At 37.1% G+C, this 26,319-nt stretch overlaps 1 protein-coding gene across 4 annotated transcripts in view; it reads left to right on the top strand.

Annotated features, from left to right (window-relative positions):
• The first annotated feature begins 965 nt into the window (after positions 1-965).
• METTL15 (methyltransferase like 15) overlaps positions 966-26,319 on the top strand; it is a 172,843-nt gene continuing 147,489 nt past the window's right edge. Inside the window, exons 1-3 of one of the 4 annotated variants that reach the window (XM_041730471.1) lie at positions 1,960-2,135; positions 2,232-2,289; positions 4,547-4,833. In XM_041730471.1, the coding sequence (XP_041586405.1) occupies positions 2,268-2,289; positions 4,547-4,833 (309 nt within the window). In that variant the 5' untranslated portion in view covers positions 1,960-2,135; positions 2,232-2,267. Of the gene's footprint in view, positions 1,062-1,959; positions 2,136-2,231; positions 2,290-2,336; positions 2,739-4,546; positions 4,834-26,319 lie in introns of those variants that run through there. The other 3 variants (XM_041730472.1, XM_041730475.1, XM_041730474.1) reach the window with 3 other exon arrangements.

The raw sequence follows: 26,319 nt of genomic DNA, 5'->3' as shown, positions 1-26,319 counted from the left end.
GTACTTTTTTTTTTTTTTTTTTTAATTTGGCTGCATGTATCTTAGCGAATGCAATAGTTACTTGTGTGGTGCTGGTGCTGGGTTTGGTAATAAAACTGAAAACCCTTTTTTTTTTTAATTTTTAAAATTTATTTATTTATTTATTTATTTGCCTTTTTATTTTCATTTCAAATACGCACCCAATAGAACTTTACCATTGACGTCCCAGGCATCCCGTTAACTTTACATCGGGCATCTCATTCAATTCCCAGAACGGTCCATGAGATGCGGGCATAATTTATTTCACTGAAGAAAAAGAAAAAAGAAAAAAAAAAAACTGAGGTTTTTCAGAAAATCCCTAAAGGAAATTCCTTATTGTTAGTGGTGCAAACCGGCCAATTCAGAATTGAGGCCTTTGTGTCGGAAATGCTTTGTAGATTTCGTGATATTAAGATGCTCCCTTCATCTATTCTGAAAATATGTATTGTCGAGCCAAGGGGTCGTCAGGTTGCACCGGTTACGGGCGTCTCCCGGGTGTTCCGAGGACTCTCCCGCCAGCCCCGTCGGGGCCCGCTACCAGGTCTCCGCACAGCTGCGGGGATGCTCGCAGGGCGTGGGGCGGGGGAGTCCGTCTCCACCGGCTGCTGGGCCCCTGGACGCCGAGGCCCCCGTGGCCGCACGGCCCTGCAGGTGGGCAGAGGCGACCCCGCGCCGCGGTCAGGGCCGCCGCGGAGCCCCGCAGGACGTCAGGAGCCCCAGGTGTGGGGCACCGCTGTGCGGGGGATGAGGCGGGAGGGAAGAGCCAGAGCCACCGCACCCGCGGCGCTGGACCCGGCGCCTGCACGCCGTCCGCCCGCACAGGCGCCGCAGCAGCGGGGCTGTCGGCCCGGGGAGGGGGCGCGCGCCCCGGGCGCCCCGGCTGCGGGCTCGGCCGCGCAGCGGAACCAAAGGTCGGCGCTCGCGCGGGGCCGCGGCGGACCCGCCCCCCGGTGCGGTCCGTCCGCGCGCGGGTCCCCCAGGCCCGGCCTCGACGTGCGGCCGCGGGCCCCAGCTCCCGCCCGGCAGCCCGCTCCGCGCCGCAGGTGAGGGGGCCCGGCCGCGCCGCAGCCCCGCCCGCAGCCCGCCGCCGCCCCGCCGCGCCCTCGGGGCCTCGGGGAGGCGGAGGACCGCCCGCCGGCAGGCCCAGGCCCCGCCCCCGCCCCTGCCCGCCGCCGCCGCGCGCAGTCCTCGAGGGCGCGAGCGGGGAGCCCGGCGCGGCGCAGGCCCCGGGTCACAGCCGCTGTCCCCGTGGGCGCCCGGCCCCGGCCCCCGACCTCCGTGCGCCCGCGCGGCCCCGCGGGGGGGAGGGGGGAGGGAGAGCGCCGGGCGGCCCAGCCGGCGGCGGGGAGCAGGGGGGAGGGGGGAGGGGAGGGACTTCCGGGCGTCCCGCGGCCCCTGCGGAGCCGCACGTGGGAGCACCCCCTACCCTCCCTCCCGCCCCGGGCCCGCACCTGGGAGCACCCCCTACCCCGGGCACGCACCTGGGAGCACCCCCTACCCTCCCCCCCACCCCGGGCACGCACCTGGGAGCACCCCCTACCCTCCCCCCCACCCCGGGCACGCACCTGGGAGCACCCCCTACCCTCACCCCCACCCCGGGCATGCACCTGGGAGCACCCCCCCCCCCCCCCGGGCACGCACCTGGGAGCACCCCCCCCCCCCCGCTGTCCGCACCTGGGAGCACCCCCCCCCCCGTCCGCACCTGGGAGCACCCCCTCCCCCTCCCACCCCGGGCCCGCACCTGGGAGCACCCCCACCCTTCCTCCCCCCCCCCCGCACGCACGTGGAGCACCCCCCCCCCGTCCGCACCTGGCAGCACCCCCCCCCTCCGCACCTGGGAGCACCCCTACCCCCTACCACTCCGCGCCCCCGCGCAGCTCCCGCAGTGGCCGACCATCCCGCCCCCGCCCCCGCCCCCTCCTGCAGACTGAGCCTGTGACCGTCCGGGATCCTTGACCGCGTGGGCCCGGGGGACCGCGTGGGGCCCGGCCGCAGCTCGCCGCCTTCCCTTGTTGGCGAGCCCCCCAGCAAACGGCCAGTGAGATGCTGCGAGTGCGCGGCACGTGGACCCAGGGTCGCGGCCACCCTGCCAGGCTTCGAACGGGGAACCCACTGGAGTAAATAGAGAGATTGAATGCGGAATGAAAGACTTAAATGCAACAGAAGCTTTTTTTTTTTTTTTTAATCTGTTCTATTTGCTTTTCCCTATGTAGTTCTAATTCCTGTATCGGGAAATATACATCTCCCCTATGCACATGTACATCCACGCAGGTATTTACTCGTGTATTTGAGCATCTGTACACCTGGGGACGTGCAGTGCGGATTGCGTGGCCATTCCCGAGTCCGCCCTGCAGGCCTGTAGAGGGCCTGCCCTCTGTTACACTATTTCCAGGCGGAGTAGCAACAGGCAAGAGGATGTTGGCTCTTTGCAGAAAAAGAATGTAATTCGTGAGCTAGTGCGAATGTACAGTCGACGTGGTTAAAGTTGGGTGCCGTGGGTGCCATGGGTGCACGCAGCAGAGCAGCGGCCGTGTTGGCGGCACAGAGGCTCAGATGCCAGGTGTGCGGACGGAAGGCGGCCTTACAGATCTACCCTACGACGCCCTAGGAATGTGCCCTGCCGGCCAATTACTTCTGTTTTCCTCATCTGGATATAGAAATAACAGCACTACCTACCTCTAACGGTTGTGGTTAGGACTGAAGGAGTTGAGAGGTATTTAGTAAGTGCCCGGGAAATGTTACCTTTTATTTCGAAAAATGTCAGAAAACACAGTCAGAGGGTAGTTGGGTTTACTTTGTGTACGCTTTCTGAAAAACGCAGGGCATTACTGGAAATTTGGATAATTTGTCACTGATGAACATCTAAAACGTTGCTTTAAAACACTTATTTCCAGGCTTTTTTTTTTTTTTTTCTATATTTTTCCTGTGTCACATTTGTCACATAGTTCTGTGGACTATGTCTTAGATAAAGTTGGCCTATCCTTAAGGCAACGTCTTGTTGATATTAAATTTATAAAATATAAATATTCCTTTTCTAGTCATTACATGTGATCAGCTTTTCAACCTTATTTTTCATTTCTATTGCAAAAAGAAAGGAAGGCATATTTAAGCAGGATGTTTATGTTTCTTTTTCTTGGTAAGGGAGATATTTATGTTTCTTGAAGGATTTTGAGAATGTGGTTTTTGGTAGGGTCAGTCAGGCAGGTGAAATTTCCTAAAGTAAATTTTTTGTTTGTTTGTTTGTTTTAAATTCATAAGAGACAGAGGCAGAGACACAGGCAGAGGGAGAAGCAGGCTCCATGCAGGGAGCCTGACATGGGACTGGATCCTCAGGACGCCAGGGTCATACCTTGAGCCAAAGGCGGATGCTCAACCTCTGAGCCACCCAGGCGTCCCCTAAACTAAGTTTTGATAAAGATATAAATTCTGTAGAATCTGGAGTTCATCCATCCATCCATTCGTTTTTCTTCCCCAGAAAACACTTCTCAAACACCTAGTGTGTATCTGCTTTTGTGGATATAAAGGTGTGGGTCTTATTCTTAAATAACTCATAATAACTTAGAAGGAAAGAAGCAGAGTGTTAAGTTGGTATATACTGTAGTAGTATTAAAAACGTGGCTTACAACCTAATGTATAAAAAGCATAATGTTTCCAAAAGGGTTTCTGTTAATATATTTCATGAATACTTTTTCCTCTGCACCTGAAAGAGTTCCAGATTGCAGAATAAAAAGGAACAAGTGTGAGAAAGTTAAGGAATGTATTAATTATTTGCTTGTTTTGGGGGAGCAGAGGACAGACAAAATAGCATGCCAAAGTATGTTCAGTTGAGTATTTATAAAGTTATAATTTAAATTGAAACATGCTTCACTAATGGAAGCCATGGTGAGATAATCTTGTCAGAGAATATCCATAACAAGTCTGCAAGATTTTCACAAGCTAATTTTTACCTTCATTTGTTTATGGATAAACATGCATATCTTTTTCCAAGGACAGTTTTTCAAATAAAGTTAGACTGAAGATGAAGACTTAGCAATATGAGAAAAACAAATAGAAGAGCTTAAAATAAAAGACTACCTGAATCTAAAAAAAAAAAAAAAAAAAGACTACCTGAATCTGAAATAGGATAATATGCATAATCCGTGCAATCATCAGCTTTTTTAAAATTTAAATTCAATTAATTAACCTATAATGTATTGTTAATTTCAGAGGTGGAGTTCAGTGATTTCTCGGTTGTCTGTGACACCCAGTGCTCATTATATGACATACCGTCCTTAATGCCCATCACCCAGTGACGGTATCCCCCACCTCCCTCCAGATGGCTTTTCAAATAAATAGTTCTAATGCACTGAATCTATTCTTTAAAGTTAGAAATATATTTCAGAAAAATGATGACCCAATAATCAATTTTTACAGCCCTGATCATTAAAACGTCAATATCTTAGAGCTTAACAGGCCATATGTAAAAGTTATATAAAATTATGTATTTTAAAAATCCAACAATCATGATATTTTTAATTTTTTTCCCCAGATTTGTTGACCTACAGAATGCTTCGATACCCATATTTTTGTAGACTCTATAAAGAATTCCTTTCATGCTGGTGGGAATCTGGCATATTTAATTCAGGTGTCTGGCCAAAAAGAATACATGATACAGCACAAAGGTATAATGAGTGTGAAGCCCGGGAGCAAACAGATCAAACTGGAACTCAAGAGATGCACAGACCTCAGGATAGAGATAACGAAGCTGTGACTAAGTTACATATTCCAGTCATGGTGGATGAAGTTGTTCGTTGTTTGGCACCACAGAAAGGCCAGGTAAGTTGGTTAGTGTTTTTATTTTTAACACTTTAAAATTGAGATGTTGGGATCTCTGGGTGGCGCAGCGGTTTGGCCCCTGCCTTTGGCCCAGGGCGTGATCCTGGAGACCTGGGATCGAATCCCACATCGGGCTCCCGGTGCATGGAGCCTGCTTCTCCCTCTGCCTGTGTCTCTGCCTCTCTCTCTCTCTCTGTGACTATCATAAATAAATAAAAAATTAAAAAAAAAAATTAAAATTGAGATGTTCGCTTATCTTAATATTCACAATTTTAAAGTGTACAATTCACTGGTTTTTAATATATTCGCAAGGTTTTACAATCATCACTATCTAACTCAGGAGCATTTCGTAGGGATTCCTGTGTCTCTTAGCGTTCACTCTGCATTGACCCCCTGCCCCTTGCCCTGACAACTACGAGTCTGAGTCTGTTTTTTGTCTATATGGAGTTGCCTAATCTGGACATTTCTTATGAATACATTCATGTTATATGTGGCCTTTTGCACTCGCTCATTATTTAGCATGTTTTCAAGATTCATGAGAGTTGTAGCATTTGTCTGTAATTCTTTTTTTTTTTTTCCTGAACCATTGCTTTTATGGATAATCCACATCCTTTTTATTCATTCACCAATTGATGGCATTTGTGTTTCTGTTTTTTGGCTACTGTGAAGAATGCTATTATGAATATTCACGTGCACCTTTTTGTGTGGACATATATTTTCACTTCTCTTGGTTATATACCTAGGAGTGGAATTGCTGGGTCATATGGTAACTATGCTTAACTTTTTGAGGATCTGTCATACTGTTTTCCAGAGTTGAATAGTTTTGTCAAGTAGCAGTTTTAAAAGAAAAAGAACATGACATTGGCTGAGCAGTTTGGGTATGAAAACTGAGTTCCAGCATAGATTCTTGAGAATTTTGATATCTTTTCAGGAACAAATAGAGACAGAAGTTAAGGATCTGAATTCCTATTCCTTGTTTTAGACTTTTCAACTACTTTGCTATCTGATTCAAAGTTCTTCAGAGAAACAGAACCAACAGGATGTGTATGTGTGTGTATACGTACGTGTGTATACACATACATATATGGGGAGGAGCAGAGATTGAATGATTGATTTCGAGGAATTGAATCTCAAAGAGGGTTGCTAATTCCAAAATGTGCACAGTAGGCTGGAAGGCTGGAGACCCAGGTAGGAATTGCAGCTTAAGTCCAGAAAGAATCTGCTGTCAGTGTTCCTTCTTGTTCCAAGGAAGTCAGCCTTTGTTCTGTTAAGGCTTTTCCCCAATTGGATGGGGCCCACCCACATTATGGAGGGTAATCTGCTTTACTCAGTATAGTAATTCAAATTTTATCTCATCTGAAAAAAAAAACAAAAACAAACCTTCATGGAAAGGTGTGGTTTTCTTTAAAAAATTAAAAAAAAAACCTTTTAAAATATTATTTATTTATTCATGAGAGACACACAGAGGGAGAAGCAGGCTCCATGTAGGGAGCCCGATGTGGGACTTGATCCCAGGACCGGGGGATCATGACCTGAGCCAAAGGCAAATGCTCAACCACTGAGCCACCCAGGCGTCCCTAAATTTTTTATTCCAGAATAATGTTTGACCAAATATCTGGTCACTGTGGCCCAGCAAAGTTGATATATCCAATTAACCATCATACTTGCCTTGTTTATAGTGTTGCTGGCAGGATTATATAAAGTTTTAGTTACAAAAATGCTTTAAACTCCAAAAACATTAGATAATATGGTATCCAAAAAAACAAAGCTAGAAACTTTCTGGAAATTAAGCATATTTACAAAAGGAAAAAAAAAATAATTATCATAGTAAATTTGTAGCAAATGTGTTTTTATAACTTAACACTGATACTTAGTGTATTGACTTCAGAAATATGGTCTCTTAGAAGGTACTACTAAATAAATAAAATAACTGAATCAGTTGTTTTCATTTTAAAAGTCACACTTCTTTTCCAGGATACAGTGTCTTAGTGGTTAAGATCAAAGGTTCTTTTTTTTACTTTCTGAATATTTTCTTTAATATTTTTAAATATATCTGAAAGAGGGAGGGCTTTAGTGGCTTCAACAATTGAAAGAAATAAGTGGTATTTCTCATATTAAGAATATTACATAAAAGGTCAGCACAGGGCTAAAAATGATGCTATAATTTATTCTAGTTGAAGAATTATTCTGTTTACTAATTATTCTGTTTAGTATATATAAACTGTATATAAATTAATAAGATTTTAAAAATAGATTGCAGTAAAATATACATACCAAGTGGGAAAATGGGAAATGATACTGATATCATATATCTTGAATAAACATTTGGCCTTTCTGATCTTTTTGATTCCACGTAAATAGAAGTTTAACGTATCAGTAATATATAGGTCAACAAATTTAGTCAATTAGTATAACTCAAATATATTCAAAAATAAGTCAAATTAAATGCAGTCAAATCAATGCTCTGGTAACAGAGAAATTAAAATAAAAATAAATCTCAGAGGCTTAAAGCAAAAAGAATTATTTTTCCAACATATTCGTTGAGCAGAATCAACTACTACCACCATAATGAACCTGCATTTATCAATAAGAGCCCAAATAATTTTTTCAATTTAGAATTATAATTGTATTTCAGCTTTCTTATTTAGAAATAACAAAGTAGCCTGGCAGAGAGGACTAATTGCCGACCCATTATCTATTGTTCTTTCTCTTACTAAATGAGGTCTTGTTAGTATGTAGGCAACTGCCTACTCAGCCTCATTTCCCAGCTTCCTTTGCAGCTCATAGTGGCCCCAGGACATAGTTCTGGCCAGTGAGGTGTAAGCAAAAGTCCTTGCATGAACTTTAGGGAAAGAAGAGCAAAGATTCTATAATTGGACTGCCAAGGTTTGAATCAGTAACCTAACACACAGGTATATGCAGACACATACACACACACACACACACATACACAGCTTTTAATTTTTTTTTTTTTTTTTTTGACTTTCTAAAGTTGGATCAGTTTTCATGAACTTAGATCTGGGTTACATGTATAAGGTAGGCTGGAATGGCTGGGTATTGCTCATGGAAAAGCCATCAGTGATGGTTTAGATTGTCTAGGTTGCTTCATCACAGAAATATTCATTTATCTTATCCTTAGGCAGTATATATATATATATATATATATATATATATATATATAGTAAGCCCAGTCAGTATTCTTAAATTAATTATGTATGTAAAACATCTAGCTCAGTGCTGTCGTATAATAGAGACTCTAAAATATACACAAAAATGTCAATAAAATACTAAATTAGATAAACTTCATGACTTAATCAAAATGAAATTCTCTTCATTTTCTCTAAGATTCATAACACATGGATAGCAGTTAATACCCATACCTAAATGTGAGCCTTAAAAAAAAAAAAACAGGAAATGTAAATACATATGATATAATTGAGGTATATATATGAGAGGGGAGGGGCAATTAGTAAAAAAAAGTGGAACTGAATTCAGTGGTTTGAATTTGACCTCGGGAACCAGAAACTGAAGCTCATTGTATAAGTTTGCCGAACCCCTAGTAGCAAAAACTAAATATTTATTTTGCGCTAACCTTGAAGTAGAAAAACAGCCAAACAAAAACAAACCAGGTCCTACAAAATCCCCTATAAATCAGTATTGGATCTGTCTTTGTTCTAAAACCGAGTGGAATAAAATTAGATGATTCTACAACCTGACCTATCCAGATGTTTCAGTTTGTTCATGTTCTTGACAAATGTAATGTTGGTTTATTTTGGCATTTCCATTGTTCTGATTTGAGTTGGGTTTTCTAGTAACTTTTTATAGAAAGTTTAATTTTATGAATGTTATTTCTGAAAACTTTCATGTGAGGTACATTTAGAGACAATGTTATTTCTTACCTTTTCTGCTGTCTGGCAGACAGCTTTATTCACTACTCCCTTAATCTTCAAGTAATAAAAACTGGTGACAGTTCTTGGACAGGAAAGGTCTTCATTTCTTCCAGAATCCATTATTTGCTTCTTTTCTTCCTGAGCTTTTTCCCCAAAATTATTTTCCTTTGCAAACTATGAGTCATACACTCAATTGTATCAATCACCCACTTAATTACTGTTTTTCACATCACCTTCAATGGTGAATTTACAAATGAAACTTTTGATCATAACAAGAACTTTAAAAAAAATATCTAAATGTAGTTTTCAGTGAGCCCTTGGTCATTATAGTTATTTCTTTTTTTTTTTTTTTTAATATTTAAAGGTTGCTTACCAAAAGACAATAATTTTGGGAATTTCTTCTACATCATAACCAACTTGCTGTTTATCAATTTAGTTTTGTAAATATCTGTGAAATATTTACAAGTTTGGAATAAAATAAAAAATTTCTTATCTTCCTTTCCCTTCCTTCCAGAAAGAATTGGATAAGTTGTAACTCTTTCTCTTAGCCCAGTTTTCATGATTTCATAATCTGAGTGAGTAAGTTTTTGTAAGAATATTACTTGTTCTAAAAAATTTTATTTTGCCTCTGGAAATGGTTTAGTGTAGGCCACTGTGGTCAATTTTTCATTTACAATTTCTTGAAAACCAGAGAGAAAGCATGACCCTGCCTAGTTGAAGGTGAGCAGTTTGGAGGATATGATACTTTGTATTCTTCGCCTAATACTAGTGCCAGTTTAGTTTGGTGCTTTGGGGTTTCTGTGAGTGATAGGTTATGATGGAGATGATGGACATTTAAGGATTAGTACCAGTAGCTGTGTAATTTTGGGTGAGTAATTTATCATGACTGTGCCTCAGATTCCTCATCTGTCACGTGAGGAAATGTGATCTACTCATGATCACTGTGAAGATTAGATGAGTTCACTTAGGCACATGCTTAGAATGATATCTTCCAAGTAGTATAAACTCAAGAAACATTAGCTATTATTATTATGGAGATAGGAAGGGTCAGGGTTGGTAGCAATATAATTTAGGAGAAAAATGCCAAGAGACAGAAAAGGTAGAAATAAAAGTTCAGGAAAGGTGAAACCAACATGTTTGAAATTGAAAAAGTGGTATTTCCTTTGTACTTTGGAACTCTCCTCATCACCATCCCTCAGGTCCTGAGTCAAATTCCACTTTCTCAGAGAAGTTTTTTTTTTTTTTTTTTTCTGAGCCTTCAAAGCAGGCAGGTCTCCCTGTTACATATTCATGGAGTCATATACTTTTCTTTCATAGCATTAATAGTTATTTATAAACTTTTTATGAGATTATTTGTTCAGTGGACATTTCACCTAGTAGACTGTCCTCCACGAAGTCCTGGACATGTTTTTCTTGTTTTCCAGTTTATTTCGTGTCTAGAAAAAGGCCTACAATGTGATGAGTTTGTTGTGATTTTTAAGTGAATGAATAAAATTCAAAAGTTAACTGGAGGACAGATGTGAGACACAAATAAAAGCAATGTCCCTTGGGTACTGGGGTCACTTCTTGGGCTCAAAACTTTTATATGATTCCAACCTCAGTGTGGTAGGACCATTCTGATGAAGGAGTTGGAGGAACCCGGTGAAGGAAAAATAGGAGGACTGAGAAAATCAGCTGATATCTAAAGTGACACAAAATCAATTATAAATATCAGACTAAGGTTGTAAGGTTGGTTTTATACATTTTCAAAATAATTATCTTCTCTATTTTGATATTTTAACTTTTAATATTAATTTCATAATTACTAGATTTGCTGAAGTTGTCATGGTACCGGATAGGATAATTTTCTATCTAAAAAAATTCATTATAGTCTGTATAATGGATTTTTCTCAAGATCAGTAGCAATATTTTACTGGAAAATCTGTAATCTTTGATGTAAACATCAGAGAGAAATCCTGAGACTATATGTTCTATCTCGTTAAATATTGAAGGCTGATTGGTCACAGAGAGGAGGGGTTTAATTTATTTCTCTTGACCTCAAATATTGAAAAAATTAGGAACTTTTCTAAGAGATAGGACCAATGCCATAGCTCCTGCAGGGAGATTCTTTTTTTCTTTTTTTCTTTTTTTGGAAGGAAGAACTATTAAAATTTCAGATGGAATGGACTGTGTCAAGATACAGTGTTTCCTCTAATTTTTTAAAAATATAAGTTTCTTTGAAATAGGCTTTTATTTTACATTACATTTTACCATTGTTGATTTGAGAAAAAATGTTTCTGTCTTAAGAAACCATGTAGGTAGTATAGTGACCTTTGTATCAAAATACCTTCTGCAGTGTGATCTTCAGTGTTACACTGGTATATATTTAATATCTATTGTGAGAGTCAGGGTGAGGTGTAGATTTAAAAAAAAACAAAAACCTTGACTTATTTTGTTTTGTAGATTTTCATGATGTACATGTTGCTGTTATGGCCCACTTCAAACTACCAACCTAACATCACTGAATGTAGCGTTAGGGAGAACTATGAATAATTGGTGCTCTCTAGCTGGTGTGAACAATGCCAGATATTACTCTCATGATGCCATGAGGTATCTGTGGATTATATAATGGCAAAAAATTTTGCCTTACAATTCTGAAAATTGGTATAGTCTGTAGAGTTTCCCCTTAACTAATTTGATGTTTCCTAGTTAAGACCCGTTTTTTATGTTTCTCTGCCCTAGAACGTTGCATGGTGTACCCATAGAATACTGTTTTTTTATACATTTTCTAACAACAGAATTCTTTTTGCTCTCTCTAATAAACAATCCATCCCAAATATAAAACAGATAAAAACAGCATTGCATAGTATAAATATATGTAATTTACTTGTGAAGTCAATTATGGAACAGAGGTATTTTGTTGAGGGAAAACTTTGAAGTCAACATCAGTGTCTTTTTTTTTTTTTTTTTGATTCACACAGGTAAATTATAAAATGTAATAGTTCTCTTAAAAACAGTTTTCTGATATCTCAGCTTAATTTTTAATTAAATTAAGGTAGTAATAGTATCCTTTAATTAGTTTAAAAGGATATATTAATATATAAAGGTTTAATAATTAAAGGTTTAAAGGAGTTATAAGGGATCCCTGGGTGGCGCAGCGGTTTAGCGCCTGCCTTTGGCCCAGGGCGCGATCCTGGAGACCCGGGATCGAATCCCACGTCGGGCTCCCGGTGCATGGAGCCTGCTTCTCCCTCTGCCTGTGTCTCTGCTTCTCTCTCTCTCTCACTGTGTGCCTATCATAAATAAATAAAATTAAAAAAAAAAAATAAAGGAGTTATAAATATTTATGTACCTGGTATTAGGCCATCAAAATATGGAAGTAACACCTGGCAGAATTGAAAGGAAACATTGTGCTATAATAATAATAGCTAGAGATTTTTAATAACCTGCTCACAATAGTCTCTAGAATAGCCAGAAAAAATATTAGTAAGGAAATAGAGGCCTTAAACAACCCAATAAAATCTAACAGATATATACAGAACAGTCTATCCAACAATAACATACACATCTGTCTCAAGTGCATGTGGGACATTTTCCAAGATAGACCATATGGTAACTGGAAAATTCATGAATTTGTGGAAATTAAACAGCATACTCCTAAATAACCAATAGATCAAAGAAGTTACAAGGGAAATTAGGAAGTACTTAGAAATGAAAAAAAAAAAAGACATACTAAAACTTATGGGACAGCAAAATCTGTGCATAGGGAGAAATTTGTAGCTATAATTGCTTATGTTAAAAATCAAGAAAGATGTCAAATCTTTCATAATGTGTATAAATGCATTTTGTAATGTATGTAAATGTCGAATCACTGTGTTGTCACCTGAAAGTAATATAATGTATGTCAATTATACTTCAATTAAGATTGCAAATCAACAGCATTTAAGTTTATAACTTAAGGAACTAGAAAAAAGAAGAAAAAAACTAAATCCAAAGTTAGCTGAAGGGGAGAAATTAAAGATTAGAGTAGGGATAAATGATACAGGCAATTGAAAAACAATAGAGAAGATTAATGAAGCCAAATTGAAGAAGTCAATAAAATTGACAGTCTAGCTAAATGGACAAATAAAGAGGAGAGATGGCTTAAATTGCAAGATAGAAAATGGGGACATAAAGGACGCCTGGGTGGCTTGGCAGTTGAGCATCTGCCTTTGGCTCAGGTCATGGGCTTGGAATCCTGGGATCAAGTCCCACATCAGACTCCTCACAGGGAGCCTGCTTCTCCCTCTGCCTTTATTTCTGCCTCTCTCTGGGTGTCTTTCATGAATAAATAAATAAAATCTTTTAAAAAAATTTAAAAAAATGGAAACATTACTATCAATTCTTCAGAAATAGGATTATATGAGAGTAGTATAAACAATTGTATACCAACAATTTGGATAATCTAGATCAACTAGACAAGTTTATAGAAACAAAACTTACAAGACTAAATCACGAAGAAAAGGAAATCTGAATAGAAGGACCTATAACTAGTAAAGAGATTAAATCAGTTAAAAACAAAACAAAACAAAACAATCTACTGACAAAAGCCCTTGATCTGATACCTTCACTGGGGAATTCTACCAAATATTTAAAGAATAATGGATTTCACTTCTTCTCAAGCTTTTATTTTTTTTTTTAAAAGAATAATTAAAAAAAGAAAAGAGAAGAGATGGGAAAACTTCCTAAATCATTTTATGAGGCCAGAATTACCTTGATACCAAAGACATTACAAGAAAACTGTAGATCAATATCCCTTATAAACATTGACACAAAAATCCTCAATAAAATAGCTAGCAAGCAGGATTCAGTAGTTAAAAGGACTGTGTATTATGACTAAGTTATATTTATTCCAGGAATGCAAGGATGGTTCAACACACAAAAATTAATCAGTATAATCTATAATATCAGAATCTATAATATTGACAGAATCAGAATCTATAATATATTGACAGAATGAAAAGAAAAAATACATTATCATTTCATTTGCCGCAGAAAAAAAGCATTTGACGAAATTCAATGCCCTTTCATGATAAAACACTCAACAAACTAAGAATTAGAAGGAAATTGTCTCAATTTAATGAAAGTCTTATATGAGAAACTCACAGTGAACATCATAGTCAATGAAGAAAGACAAAGTGTTTCCTCTAAAATTAGGAATAAGGCAAGGAGGTCTGCTTTCACCACTTCTGTTCAACGTAGTACTGGAAGTTCTAGCTAGAAAATTAGTCAAGAAAAAGAAAAGTCATCCAAATTAGAAAAAGGAAGTAAAATTCTCTCTATTTGCAGATGATGTGATCTTCTATGTAGAAAACACTATGGATCTTACAGAAGAAAAACAAACCCCCAAAACCCAGCCTGTTAGAGCAAATAAATTCAGTAAAGTAATGGAATACAAAGTTGACACTCAAAAATCAGTATATGAGAACAGTCAACCATCTGCAAAGGAAAATACAAAAACAGTTAGATTTATAATAGTATGCAACAGAATAAAATGCTTAGGAATTAACTTCACCAAAGAAGTGAATGAAAAGATGCTTAATATTGACAATCATTATGGTAATGAAAGTCAAAACCCCAACAAGGGACACCTTCATACCCATTAGGATGACTACCATCAAAAAAACCCAGAAAACAAGTGTTGGTGAGGATGTAGAGAAACTGGAGTCCTTATACGTGCTATTGGTGGGAATGGAAAATGATAGAGCTGCTGTGGAAAACAAGGTGGTGGTTCCTCAAAAAATTAAAAATAGACCTATCATATGATTCAGCATTTCTACCTGTGCGTATAAACTCAAGAGAACTAAAGGAAGGGTCTCCAAGCAGTATTTGTACACTCACGTGTATAGCATCATTATTCACAGTAGGTAAAACATGGAATTGACTGAAGTGTTCATTGCATGATAGATAAGCAAAATGTGGCATATATACACGAGAGTATTATTCTGCCTTAGGGAGAAAATCTGCTATCTGCTGCAGCATGCTTGAGTCTTGAAGACATTTTGCTGAGTCAAAGAGGCCAGCCATAAAAAGACATACGCTATATGATTCTGCCTTCATGAGGTATTTAGGGTAGTCACAGTCACAGACTGAAAGTAGAACGGTGATGGTCAAGGGCTGGGCAGGGTGGGGGTGGGGAGGTATCGTTCGGTTGGTATAGGGTTTACGTGTAACAAGGTGAAATAAGTTACATAGATGCATGTGGTGATGATTGCACGACGTTATGAATGTATTTAATTCCTGTCATTGAAATGTATACTTAAAAATGGTTAAAATGGTAAATTTTTTTCTTATGTGTATTTCAGAACAATTTTAAAGCAAGTTATCTTTTGAAGAAAACACAGTTCTTATGTTACTTGATGGCACTGTGAATAGATGATTGTTTTATATGAAGCATTTGAGTAAAATGTTGCTTTTTTGTTTTTCTTTTGCAAATTTTATATTTGCAGATTTTTTCTATGTATACTTCTAAAGTATGTCTTTAATATGTATTTAAAAATTCCATTAGTATTGGATTTCATGATTAGCTTTGTGTTTATTATATTTTATTACTGATAGATTTATTTTGTTATCTTTCACTGGGCACTTAAGCATTTATAGATTGCTACACTACCTGGTGATGTGATGAACATTTTACATACTGTTGTTGAAGTGTTTAAAATCTTATAGGGAGTTAACAGTATTGAACACAAAACAAATATTGAATTCTTGTATTTGATCATTTATTAAAAGGTTTTCTTATTAAAATTTTTAATAAAATTTAGTTTATGAAAATGCCAATGTGTATTAGTAAATCTCATCTTACTCAGAGTGTCAAACTTAGAAATTCCTTTAGAGTTTTGGGGTGGAGCATATGGGAATATGAAACCCACTGGTAAATTTAACATATTTTCTTTAATTGGAATTTATATATAAATGTTATTTATAAAATGCTTGTTCGTATCTTGTAAAAAATGTAGAGAATTGATGCAGAAAGGAGTTTTCTGGTTACTTTTTAAAATTTTATTGTGTATATATAAAAAGATAAGATTTTTAAAGCTAATGAGCTATTCAGTCATATCTAAAATGTTAGTTTAACAATTCCTTTAAAGTTTTTGATAAAAATGTGTTACTCAAAACTAAAAGGAAAATAACGTGTTTATGCATATTTTTTCATAATGATATGATAGTATTTAAAACCTTTATTTTACATATATATTTTTATAATTGCTTATGTAAATAAATGTATTAATTATATTAATTTTCATATTGAAATATTTAATAAGTGCAGCGTATGTCTTGAATATATATCTACCCTTTCCAGTAAGTTGAACATCCATGACAATATTCTTGCTTCTTTTAAAATTTTTAAAACCTTTTTAAAAAAGATTTTATTTGTTTATTCACGAGAGACACAGAGAGAGGCAGAGACACAGGCAGAGGGAGAGAAGCAGGCTCCATGTAGGGAGCCCAACTTGGGACTGGATTGCAGGACCCCGGGGTCACGACCTGGGCCGAAGGCAGATGCTAAACTGCTGAGCCCCCCGGGTGTCCCTATTCTTGCTTTTCTGTCAGTGAATTAATGCATTTTTATCACTGAATATAATTCTCTTTATTAGAGTTTAGAAGCAAATTATAGAGAGCATAGGATAAATGAGGCCAATACTTACTTGATTCTTTTACTTATCCATTGTCTTTAAATTTGCTTCTTATAATTTGGTCTTTTTTGTAGTCCAGAAACTGAGTCTTTATTACATGGTTACCACTAAATATATGAATTAGGATTTTTTAATTTTAAGTTCAATTTAAAAGGTAATCAGAAGCTACAGTTTTAAAAATCGCCGGTCCAAATAGAATTTCCAAATAAATGTGTTTCTGTAGTTATGAAAAATGCTGTTCCTCCATGTCTAAAAGTCAGATACACGTATGTACTGATTTTTAAAATGTATTTAAGAGCCATTCTTTTAGTTCAGTAAATAGAGACACAGGAAGAAAACAGAGGTCCATTCTAGAAGGAAGCTCCAAGTAAACAGAGGTGTTAAACAAGTGACTTTTTGTTGTCGTCAAAGCACTTTCTCATGAGTCATCCTGGGTACTGGTTACTTTCTATTGAGGTCATTCAGCACTAGTCCTTAATCAATAGTCTAATCATAGTTACTGCAAGAGGCTAGGTCCAGTGGCTCTCTCCTTTCCTATTGTTTTTCTAAGTCCCTTGTTATTTTTGTTAACAGTGGTAGAAGTATACCTTGACCTTGTAAATTCTCATAACATTTTATTTTACTCTTCTTCCACTGCTTTCTCCTAATATAACAAACTACCGAGCTGTAAGTAGCATACTTAAAATGTTATTTTATAATAAACCAAGTTGCAAAGCTTTATGATGACTCATCTTCTTGTAATATTCTGTGAACCTTCTCTTTCTTCTTTTTTGGGGGTGCTAGATTTTGTCTCCCTTGGGTGAAACAAAAACCATTTACCAGGAGGTAATGTGCATTTAAAGGTTTTATTTACTTTGCTGAATGTTGTTTTAGAAAGTGTTTATGTGTACTTTTTTATACTTATTTTTTCTTCTTCTGTGTAAACTTTTTACTTTTTGTTTGGGGCTTCAATATATGAGATGTTGTTATATCCCACTTCATACTAATTTAATTTTATCCTTGTCATATTTATTTGCTCTGAGTTGTATACAGTATTTTTGTATGTTTATAATTAGATTTCCAGATAAAACCTAACTTTTTCTTTTATTGTATATATATTTTTTTTTCTGGAAAGGAGAGGAAATTAACTCTGGATATTGAATATTTTCATTAGATTTGAGGGTTTTCCACATGAGGCCAATGTTTGCTGGGGAGAGTATTACTGATAATAATAACAGAGTCGTATAGAATTTTACTGTTGGCAAAGCACTTGCATATGTTATTGTCTTTGATCGTCATCAGTTCTGATTCCAGTAGCCTTTTGTACAAAGTATTACATTAAATGTAGAAAGAAGGAAAGGAAATATTTCCAGTGCTTCTTTTCTACTGGAACCATGTAGTAAATGATATTTGTCGGATTTGAATGGTTATAGGTTCATCATCAATCAGATTATGCAGTGTGCTTTTTTCCTCCACTGTCAGGGTTAGTTCTTAGGTATCTAGTGGTCAGCCTATAAGGTCTTCAGGATCTATATTAGGCCCCTTCATCCCTAAGGTTAGCCAATTTGGCTCTCTATCCCTAGAGAATAGATCACTAGTCTCTTGAGCATACTAGGTAACATAGTTCCTCATCGGAATGATGAGCTTTTGCCATTATGATGCTTTTGCCATTATAACACTATGCAGAGGAGTCCTGACCCATCTCATTGGTCAGCTTTCTGGGTTTCTCATAGCTCGTTCCAAGACAGATATTTCATTCTGGCGGAAACCTTGTATTTATTATGACAGGAGAGGGAGATATATTGCTCTAAGAAAGGTATAGGATAATTTGACTAGAGCTATTAAGTGACTGAGGCTTAGAAATGAAGATAGAGGCAAAGGATAGGGTCAAGGGAAGGACACTGTTAGAGGATAGTTTGAAGGAACAGTATTAGTACTAAAAAGGGAAACAAACTTCCATCTTTATGTTTTTACTTCTTTCTCCTGCACCTTGCTGCCATATACTTCTTTATGTTTTGGTTTCATTCTTCCTTTGTAGCAGAATCATGAAAGAATTAAATTCAGTCTCCTCCACCTTTCTTTCTTTTTTTTTAAGATTTTATTTATTTATCTGACAGAGGGAGAGATAGCAAGAGAGAGAGCATGAGCAGGGGTTGGGGGGTAGAGGGAGAAGGAGAAGCAGGCTCCCTCTGTCGAGCAAGGAGCCTGACGGGGGACCTGATCCCTCAACCCCGGGATTATGACCAGAGCCAAAGGCAGATGCTTAACCCACTGAGCCACCTGGGTACTCTCCCCTCCCCACCCCCCCCCTTTTTTTTTTAATAAAATGACCTTCATAATGGTCCTATGAAAACTAACTTTTCCACCATCATAGGATATAATCACCAAGATGATTTCTTTTTTGAGCCTAATGTGTGAAACCCACATTTTTGAATTGTAAATCTTTCTCCACATCCTCACCAATACCTGTTGTTTCCTGTGTTAAGTTTAGCCATTCTTACTGGTGTGAGGTGATATCTCATTAGGGTTTTAACTTGTATTTCCCTGATGGTCAGTAATATTGAGCATCTTTTCATCTGTGTGTCTTCTTTGGAAAAATGTCTATTCATGTCTTCTGCCCATTTTTTAACTGGATTATCCTTTCTTGGGGGGGCTGTTGAGTTTTAGAAGTTCTTTATATATTTTGGATAATGACCGTTTATCAACTATGTTATTTGCAAATATCTTCTCCCCATTCCATAGGTTGCCTTTTAGTTTTGTTGATTATTTCCTTTTGGTTTTGTTGATTTGTTTTGTTGCAGAAGCTTTCTATTTTGGTGAAGTTGCAAGAGTTTATTTTTGCTTTTGTTTCCCTTGCCTCAGGAAACATGTGTAGTAAGAAGTTGCTATGCCGATGTCAAAGAGGTTACTGCCTGTGTTCTGCTCTAGGATTTTAATGGTTACCTGTCCCACATTTAGGTCTTTCATCCATTTTGAATTTTATTTTTGTGTATAGTGTAAAAAAGTGGTCCAGTTTCATTCTTTGGCATGTGGCTGCCCAATTTTCCCAACATCATTCGTTGAAGAGACTGTCTTTTTTCCATTGGATATTCTTTCCTGCTTTGTCAACGATTGACAATATAGTTGTGGTTCCATTTCTGGGTTTTTTATTCTGTTCCACTGATCTGCGTGTCTATTTTTGTGCCATTAAGATATTTGTAAATGAATGTGTAGAAGTGTATGGGAATAGTATATGGGAATAACCACTGTGTATAATCTACCTTTCAAGTATCATCTTCTTTCATGAAAAGTTTCTACAAGTTGTGTAGAGGCATATGGGAATGGCTATATGCTTAGCTCACCAGAACTACTGTGTATAAACCGTCATTCAAGCAACATTTTCTTTCACTGATATATACATACTCGTAAGTGTATGTGTAGAAACATGTGGGAATAGACCTATTCTTACCTGAATGAAACTACATGGTGTATAATCTATGTTTCAAGTACAAAAAGAAAGAAGAAAATCTTGATTTTGCTTCAGTTTAAAATTATCAAAATACCAAATCATCTTAATGAATGAACATGAAACTAATTTCTCTTGCTAAGAGAAATTTATAATTCAAATACAAATTTAGAATTTAGAATTTAAATTCCTAAGTTCTTAAATTTAGAATTTAAATACTTTAGGATTTAAGTATAAAATGAGATTTTAGAATTAAGAATAGGGATACCAAGAGAGAGAAATGTTGTATAATTTTTTTGTGTGTTAATGTTTATTTTTGTAAAATTGTATTAGTAATAGAAACTTCCCAGATTTTTCTAAAGTTATGAAGTTTTCCCATGAAAAGCCTTTAGCTTAGAGGCATAATTCATAATGTACAAAACAAACAAAAAATTATTTCAGGACTTAATCAAATTAAGTATTAGAAATTCCTTGAGAAACTTATAACAAGGACATTGAATCTGTTCTGCTTAACATGATTATGCCTTCTGAAAGCTGTAGGTGTGAAGCAATGTTACTGTCAGATTCTTTAGTTCCTGTAAAATCTTCTGTGTGTAGATGGACACCATTGTGTCTTGATTATGCTAGATGTATTATTTCTGAACTGTTTGCAATTGATATCCATCTAAAACTGAACTTTTTTGTTTGTTAATTTATTTTCTGTGTATTCTGATTTGTTTCTTATTACACCTATGCTATCTGACTTGATACATTTGGTTTTATAATTACATATGGAAAACAACCCCAAAAGTAATTGTTTTTATAAATGATTAATGAATGACTTTTGCCAGAATTATATTTTCTGAAGATATAACCATAAAAATCAGAATGTTTTTTGTTCGTGGCTAATCAATAAATACATACCAACTACCTGCTGGATATATCTTAGTCCATTTGGGCTGCTATAACAAAACCCCACTGATTGAGTGGTTTATAAACAACATGAATTTGTTTCTCACAGTCCTGGAAGTTGTTAAGTCCGGGATCATGGTGCCAGCATGGTAGGGCAAGGGACCTCTTCCTAGTTCATAGTAGGCACCTTCTTGGTGTGTCCTCACATGGTGGAAGGGGCTAGGAAATCTTTCTGGAGGCTCTTTTATAGGGCACTGATCCCACTTATGAGGTCCCCATCCTCATGATTTCAGCACTTCTCAAACACCTACTAATACCATCATCTTTGGGGGTTAGAATCTGAACATAAGAATTTTAGGTAGATATAAACATTCAGAGCAAGGTACACATTTTTTTTCTATTTGAGGAAACAAGGAAGGATATAATCTGGTAAGGGAGAGGCAGCCTAGATTTCAGGATAGGAAACTGTTATTAATATTGTTAACAAAACGAATATTAAATGATACATCAAAGTTAATCCATTTTATAGATTTTCATTTTGTTGAAATAGAAGCAAACTCTAATTGAGTTAATATATAATTATATATATAAAGTAGGGGATTTATGATATGCAGAGGCAGGTATTCATTTGCCTTGTGATATGAAATATAAGATATTAATTTACATTTTAAATAGTTCTCAATACTGCATTTCTCTCTAGTTCATTATGTCAGTTTAGGAGGTTAACCACAGTGTTGCACAGGTCTCTGACCCTTTTCACTGTACTTCTGTGATAATGGGAGAACAAGAATTAGCTAGTTAAATGAGAAAACAATAAACCATTGCTAACACTTATATTTGATTTTGAATTAGGGTGATTGCACCTTCAGTCACCACTTTAAGTACTATAATTGTTTTTGTTCACTCATTGTGTTTTTTTACTGATTTTGGATAAAAGTCTTCTACTTACTTACCTTAGGATATATGTATCAAAATTAAACTTTTCTTAATTGACTTAAGGTAGTAATTTTGAACATCTGTTCTTTTTCTGTTCTGTGTAACAGTGATATTATTAGTGCTTTAATTTCTCCCTTTTCCAAATCCCTACATGGCTATGTATTTCTAGATGCCTTTTTTGTCTTTTCTGCTGGTGCCCATTTCCTATCATACAAACATTCAGTAAGATCTTCTCTACTAAATTTCCCCACGGAGCAAATCTAAGCAAATTGAGGAGTTTCTAGGTGAAAGTAAGGCAGCACATTTATTGAGTCAAAAAAAATTTGCATACTCATTCCTCACATATGCACATGACTGGCTTCCTTACTTCTGGTCTTTATTTGAAGGACAGCTTTCCAGAGATGCCTTCCCTGGCCACTCTATCTAAAATTTCAACTACCATCCCCCAATGTTTGGTATCTTCTTTTCTTGCTCCTCCCCCTTCTTCAGCACTTATCACCATCATGGCATATATTTAATTTTCATCATGCCTGTCTTTTGCTCTTCTCCTATCCCCTCCTTCCACAGGAGCCTAGAGTGGAAGCTCCATGAAAGCTTGGGGATTTTGGCTTTTTTTTTTTTTTTTTTTTGACAACCCTATCCTCAATCTTGAAGACAATGTATGGCACATATAAGGTGCCCCATAAATATTGTTGAAATAATTACTGAATGGAGGAATTAAGAAAGCTACTGGTAAGAAAGATGTTAAGGAGATAGAGGTGAAAAATGATTGGGTGAAGAGAAGAAAAGATAGGGAGAAGTGATAAAATGACAGTAGGTTGTTAGGACCGAGTTTCAGAGAAACCATTTTCTTGTTCAATAAGTATGCATATGTTTATAAATATATAGCTTCTACTAATAGCAAGTACAGTGCTTTTGGTGCTGGGGATGCAATGTGATCTTAGTTCCTAAGAGCTTGTAATTTAGCAGAGAAGAGAGGCATTTATCAAATAATCATCCAAATGAATGTGAAATTTCCACTGCTATGAAAAAGAATATATGGCGGCAAGAGATCACTTAATGGGAGGATTGAAACTAGTCAAGGAGGTTAGGTGAAGCTTGGCTGAGGGGGAAGAAAGGATAAGCCAAGAGTCTCAAGAATTAAGCAGGTAAAGAGGAGAGCAAAGAACACTTCAGAGAAGAAGAGAAAACATGTAAAGGTTTTATGCTGGGTGGAAGCATGAGTAAGTTGAAGATGCAAAGGGAAGATGGTGAAAAGTAAGGCTGGAGAGGGAATTGCAGATGAGAGATGACTAGGTTTGCCTTTTTAAAAGATCACTTTATCTACGCTATTGAGTCCAGACCAATTATGAAGCTTTTATCCAGACCAAAAAAAAAAAAAAAATCATAAGCAGTGATAGTTGTGGAGTTGGGCAGGAGTTGAGGAATGGGCAGATTTGAGAGATATTTAGGAGATAAAAAAAAACACAGGATGAAGCTGACATTTATTAAAACACCATTTTTACGTTAGACACTGTGTTAGGTAATGGAGATACAAAGAAGGAACAGTCTGGTAAAAGAGCTCTCTGGAATAAAGCATTCTATAATAAAGATATGTATAGCTTGCTTTGGGGTAATAGTAAGGGAAACAGTTCTGCCTGGAGTCTCACAGATGAGAGGAAGGCTAATTGACATTTTTAGAAGTAACAGAGTTTTCTAAGTAGATAAAGGAAGGGAATTCTAGTCGAGAGGACTATCTGTACAAAGGCAGAAAAGCACGAGAAAGCAACACTTGCTCAGGGAGGCAAAATTTCAGAATGTGAAGGAATGTCTAAGGAATGCTAATGATACAGGTACTTTATCCTATGGAAGATTTAAAACCTTGATACTTTGCTCTTTCTCATTGTCCTCAGGTTTGACATGAAACCTGGAGTTGCAGCTCATTTGGGGGTAAACTTGGAAAGATGGACAATTGGGTTTGAAGAGGTGGGGCTCTCATTTGAAATGTTCAACAGAAATGAGAGACTAGAGGTTGGAACAGACATGGAGATTGAATATACTACACATGTGATATTTAAACTCAAGAATAGATGGGATTGTCAAGGCAGATAAAAGAAATTCTTGGGTAACACTTAGATTAAATATCAAAGCTGTAAAAGAATTTGGGAGATAGAAAAAGAAGGGATTGGGGCACCTGGGCGGCTCAGTTGGTTAAGCATCTGCCTTAGGCTCAGGTCTAGATCTCCGGGTCTTGGGATCCAGCCCCATTCTGGGCTCCCTGCTCAGTGGGGAGCCTGCTCCTCCTCCTCCCTCTACTGTCCCATCTCCCACCCGGACATGTGCTCTCTGGCTTTCTCTCTCTCTCTGTCACATAAATAAAATCTTTAAAAAAAAAAAAAAAGAAAAGTAAAAGAAGGGGTTAGAAAAGTTGGTAGGTATGTAAAGGTAAGTTGGCTTACCTTTAGCCATGTCAATGGCTACTTAATCTACTTCATTACTTTTGACCCAATAGCCGAGGATTTGAAGGAAACAGTTGTTTTCTGCTACTGTGAATAGCTCAAAAGGTACAAATGCTATTGTTTTATGTTGAATAAACTTTACCATATAGATCCAACTAATCGAACTAATACTATATCATTACTGATCTTGACAGATTTATTTACAAGAAGGAATTCCAAGGAAATTGCCCAGATAGTTTAGAGTTTCCTATTTGGAACAGGGAGTTACCCATCTCTGGTTTATTATTTGATTTTTGTTGTATTTCTTTCCATGTGTTTATAGCTTCAATGCTTTGGGCTAATAGTGAACCTATTAGTGGCTGGTGTGGGTTCGGTATAAATTAAGTAAAAGGGAACAACTACCTAAGTTGTGAATTTTAATTTTGTATTTTTGGGCCTACTTGATGAATTATATGTAATATTCATACCTAATTAAGAAGAGCAAGGATCTTCTTGCATGTAAGTTTCCGTTGAATGATCTGTAGGCATTTCCTTATGGCAATTGTTTTAATCAAAGCATAAACTTTACTTCCATACTTATGTATTGATGCTATTGTGTAGATTAGATAAAAAAACAAAAACAAATAACTAAGTAAATTTAGGAGTAGAAAACAAATTAACTAGGAAAAATAGTATAATCTCTGAATGAATGCAGGTTGCTATTAGGTGCACTGTATACCACACTTATAGTCTATAAGAATATTTAATAATTTAGCTTATGTTTACATAATGTTCAAAATTGAAAGTTGAGTTTGTATGACTTTAAAAGAGGCACTCAGGGAGTATGGTTTTGTAATTTTATTGTCATTTGCTGAAAATTAACATGAAATGTGTATACTTGCTTTGAACATTTTCAAGATTCTTAAAAATTGGATATGTTATATTTTCTATAGTTTACCATCAGATAATAGTACTGCTAGAGATAGAAACTTAACTTTTCTCTTTTTGGCAATGGACATTTTATATGATCCTTTGGTTGTGGTTTTGTTTTCTTATGGTTTGTGTAAAAGTTCAAAAAAGGAGCACAAATAACACATTTATTGTTTTTCTCTTTACTAAATTTAAAGATATATGATTTCCTGTAAAAATGTGAATGGGGAAACTAAATTCTTTCAGATTAGTTTTCTGGTCATTCAGATTTTATAGGTAAGGCTTTATTATTTAATTATCTTAGATGATTTGGGGATGGGTTGGCTATCAACATAATTTTTTTAGACTGTATTTAAAGTAGTACTAATGTTTTAGGAGAGTACAGAAACATTAAATTGACAAAATACATCAATTAGCCTTTGATGGTTTTCCTTTTTGTTATGTTAATTTATTCTTATGACTCAGAAATGAAAGTTCTTTTAGATTCTATTCATTTACACAGCAGGTCAGTGGACTTTAGGTCAACATGTCTATGAATAGATATTTGTGGTTTTCCTGAACATTTGAAATTATTTAGATTTCTCCCCAATTTTCATAACATTTTGTTATATTGATTTTGTTAGATTACAGAAGAAAGTCATGCTCATGTACTTTGATATTTGTTTTTGTACTTTTTTCTTTCTAACATAATTACTAGTGGGATAGTGTTCAAGTTATATCAAATTACTTATAGTTCTTTTGTATGTTCTAAAAAAACTTTAAAAATTCAATCCAATAATGTATTGAATGTTTTTTTATGTGTCTGACATTGTTTTTTGGGGACTTAGGGATTACCAAAATAGTGGGTAAATAGAGAGGGGATAATCAATATTCAGAAGAAGATTTTATCTTTTAACTGAAGGCTTATTTTATGTTTGTGGAATACAAGTATTAAGAAGACACTGAATACAATTTGATCTCCAAATCTAGAGTTGGTGGAGAAAGAGCTCAGGTGTGAAGTAGCTTGGGAATTCATGGGGAAAAAGGGTGGGTTTTCTGTCATTGAGGAGCACATCACCAAGGCAGCCGTGTGTTGGGTGGTATGTGTGGGGATAAATTTAAAATTCTCCCAGGGTTTATAATTCAACAGGTCAGAATAATCCACATGTAGATGACCATAATAGTAATACTAGTTTAAAACATAGGTGTTATAAGAAAGGTCTGTTATTCACATTAGTGGAGGGGGTTATTATGTTAAATAGTGGTCTTTAAAAAGTATGCTATGCAGAAGGTGGCATTTGAGAAACACTTGGAAAGGTGCTTATGCTTTTGGAGGCTTGAGCGTTTTATTGTTTAATGGAAGT

Source organism: Vulpes lagopus, chromosome 15 (assembly GCF_018345385.1).
Source record: "Vulpes lagopus strain Blue_001 chromosome 15, ASM1834538v1, whole genome shotgun sequence".
NCBI classification, from domain to species: Eukaryota; Metazoa; Chordata; class Mammalia; order Carnivora; family Canidae; genus Vulpes; species Vulpes lagopus.
Note: the sequence above shows the minus strand (reverse complement) of the source record. Positions and strands in the feature narration are given on the sequence as shown.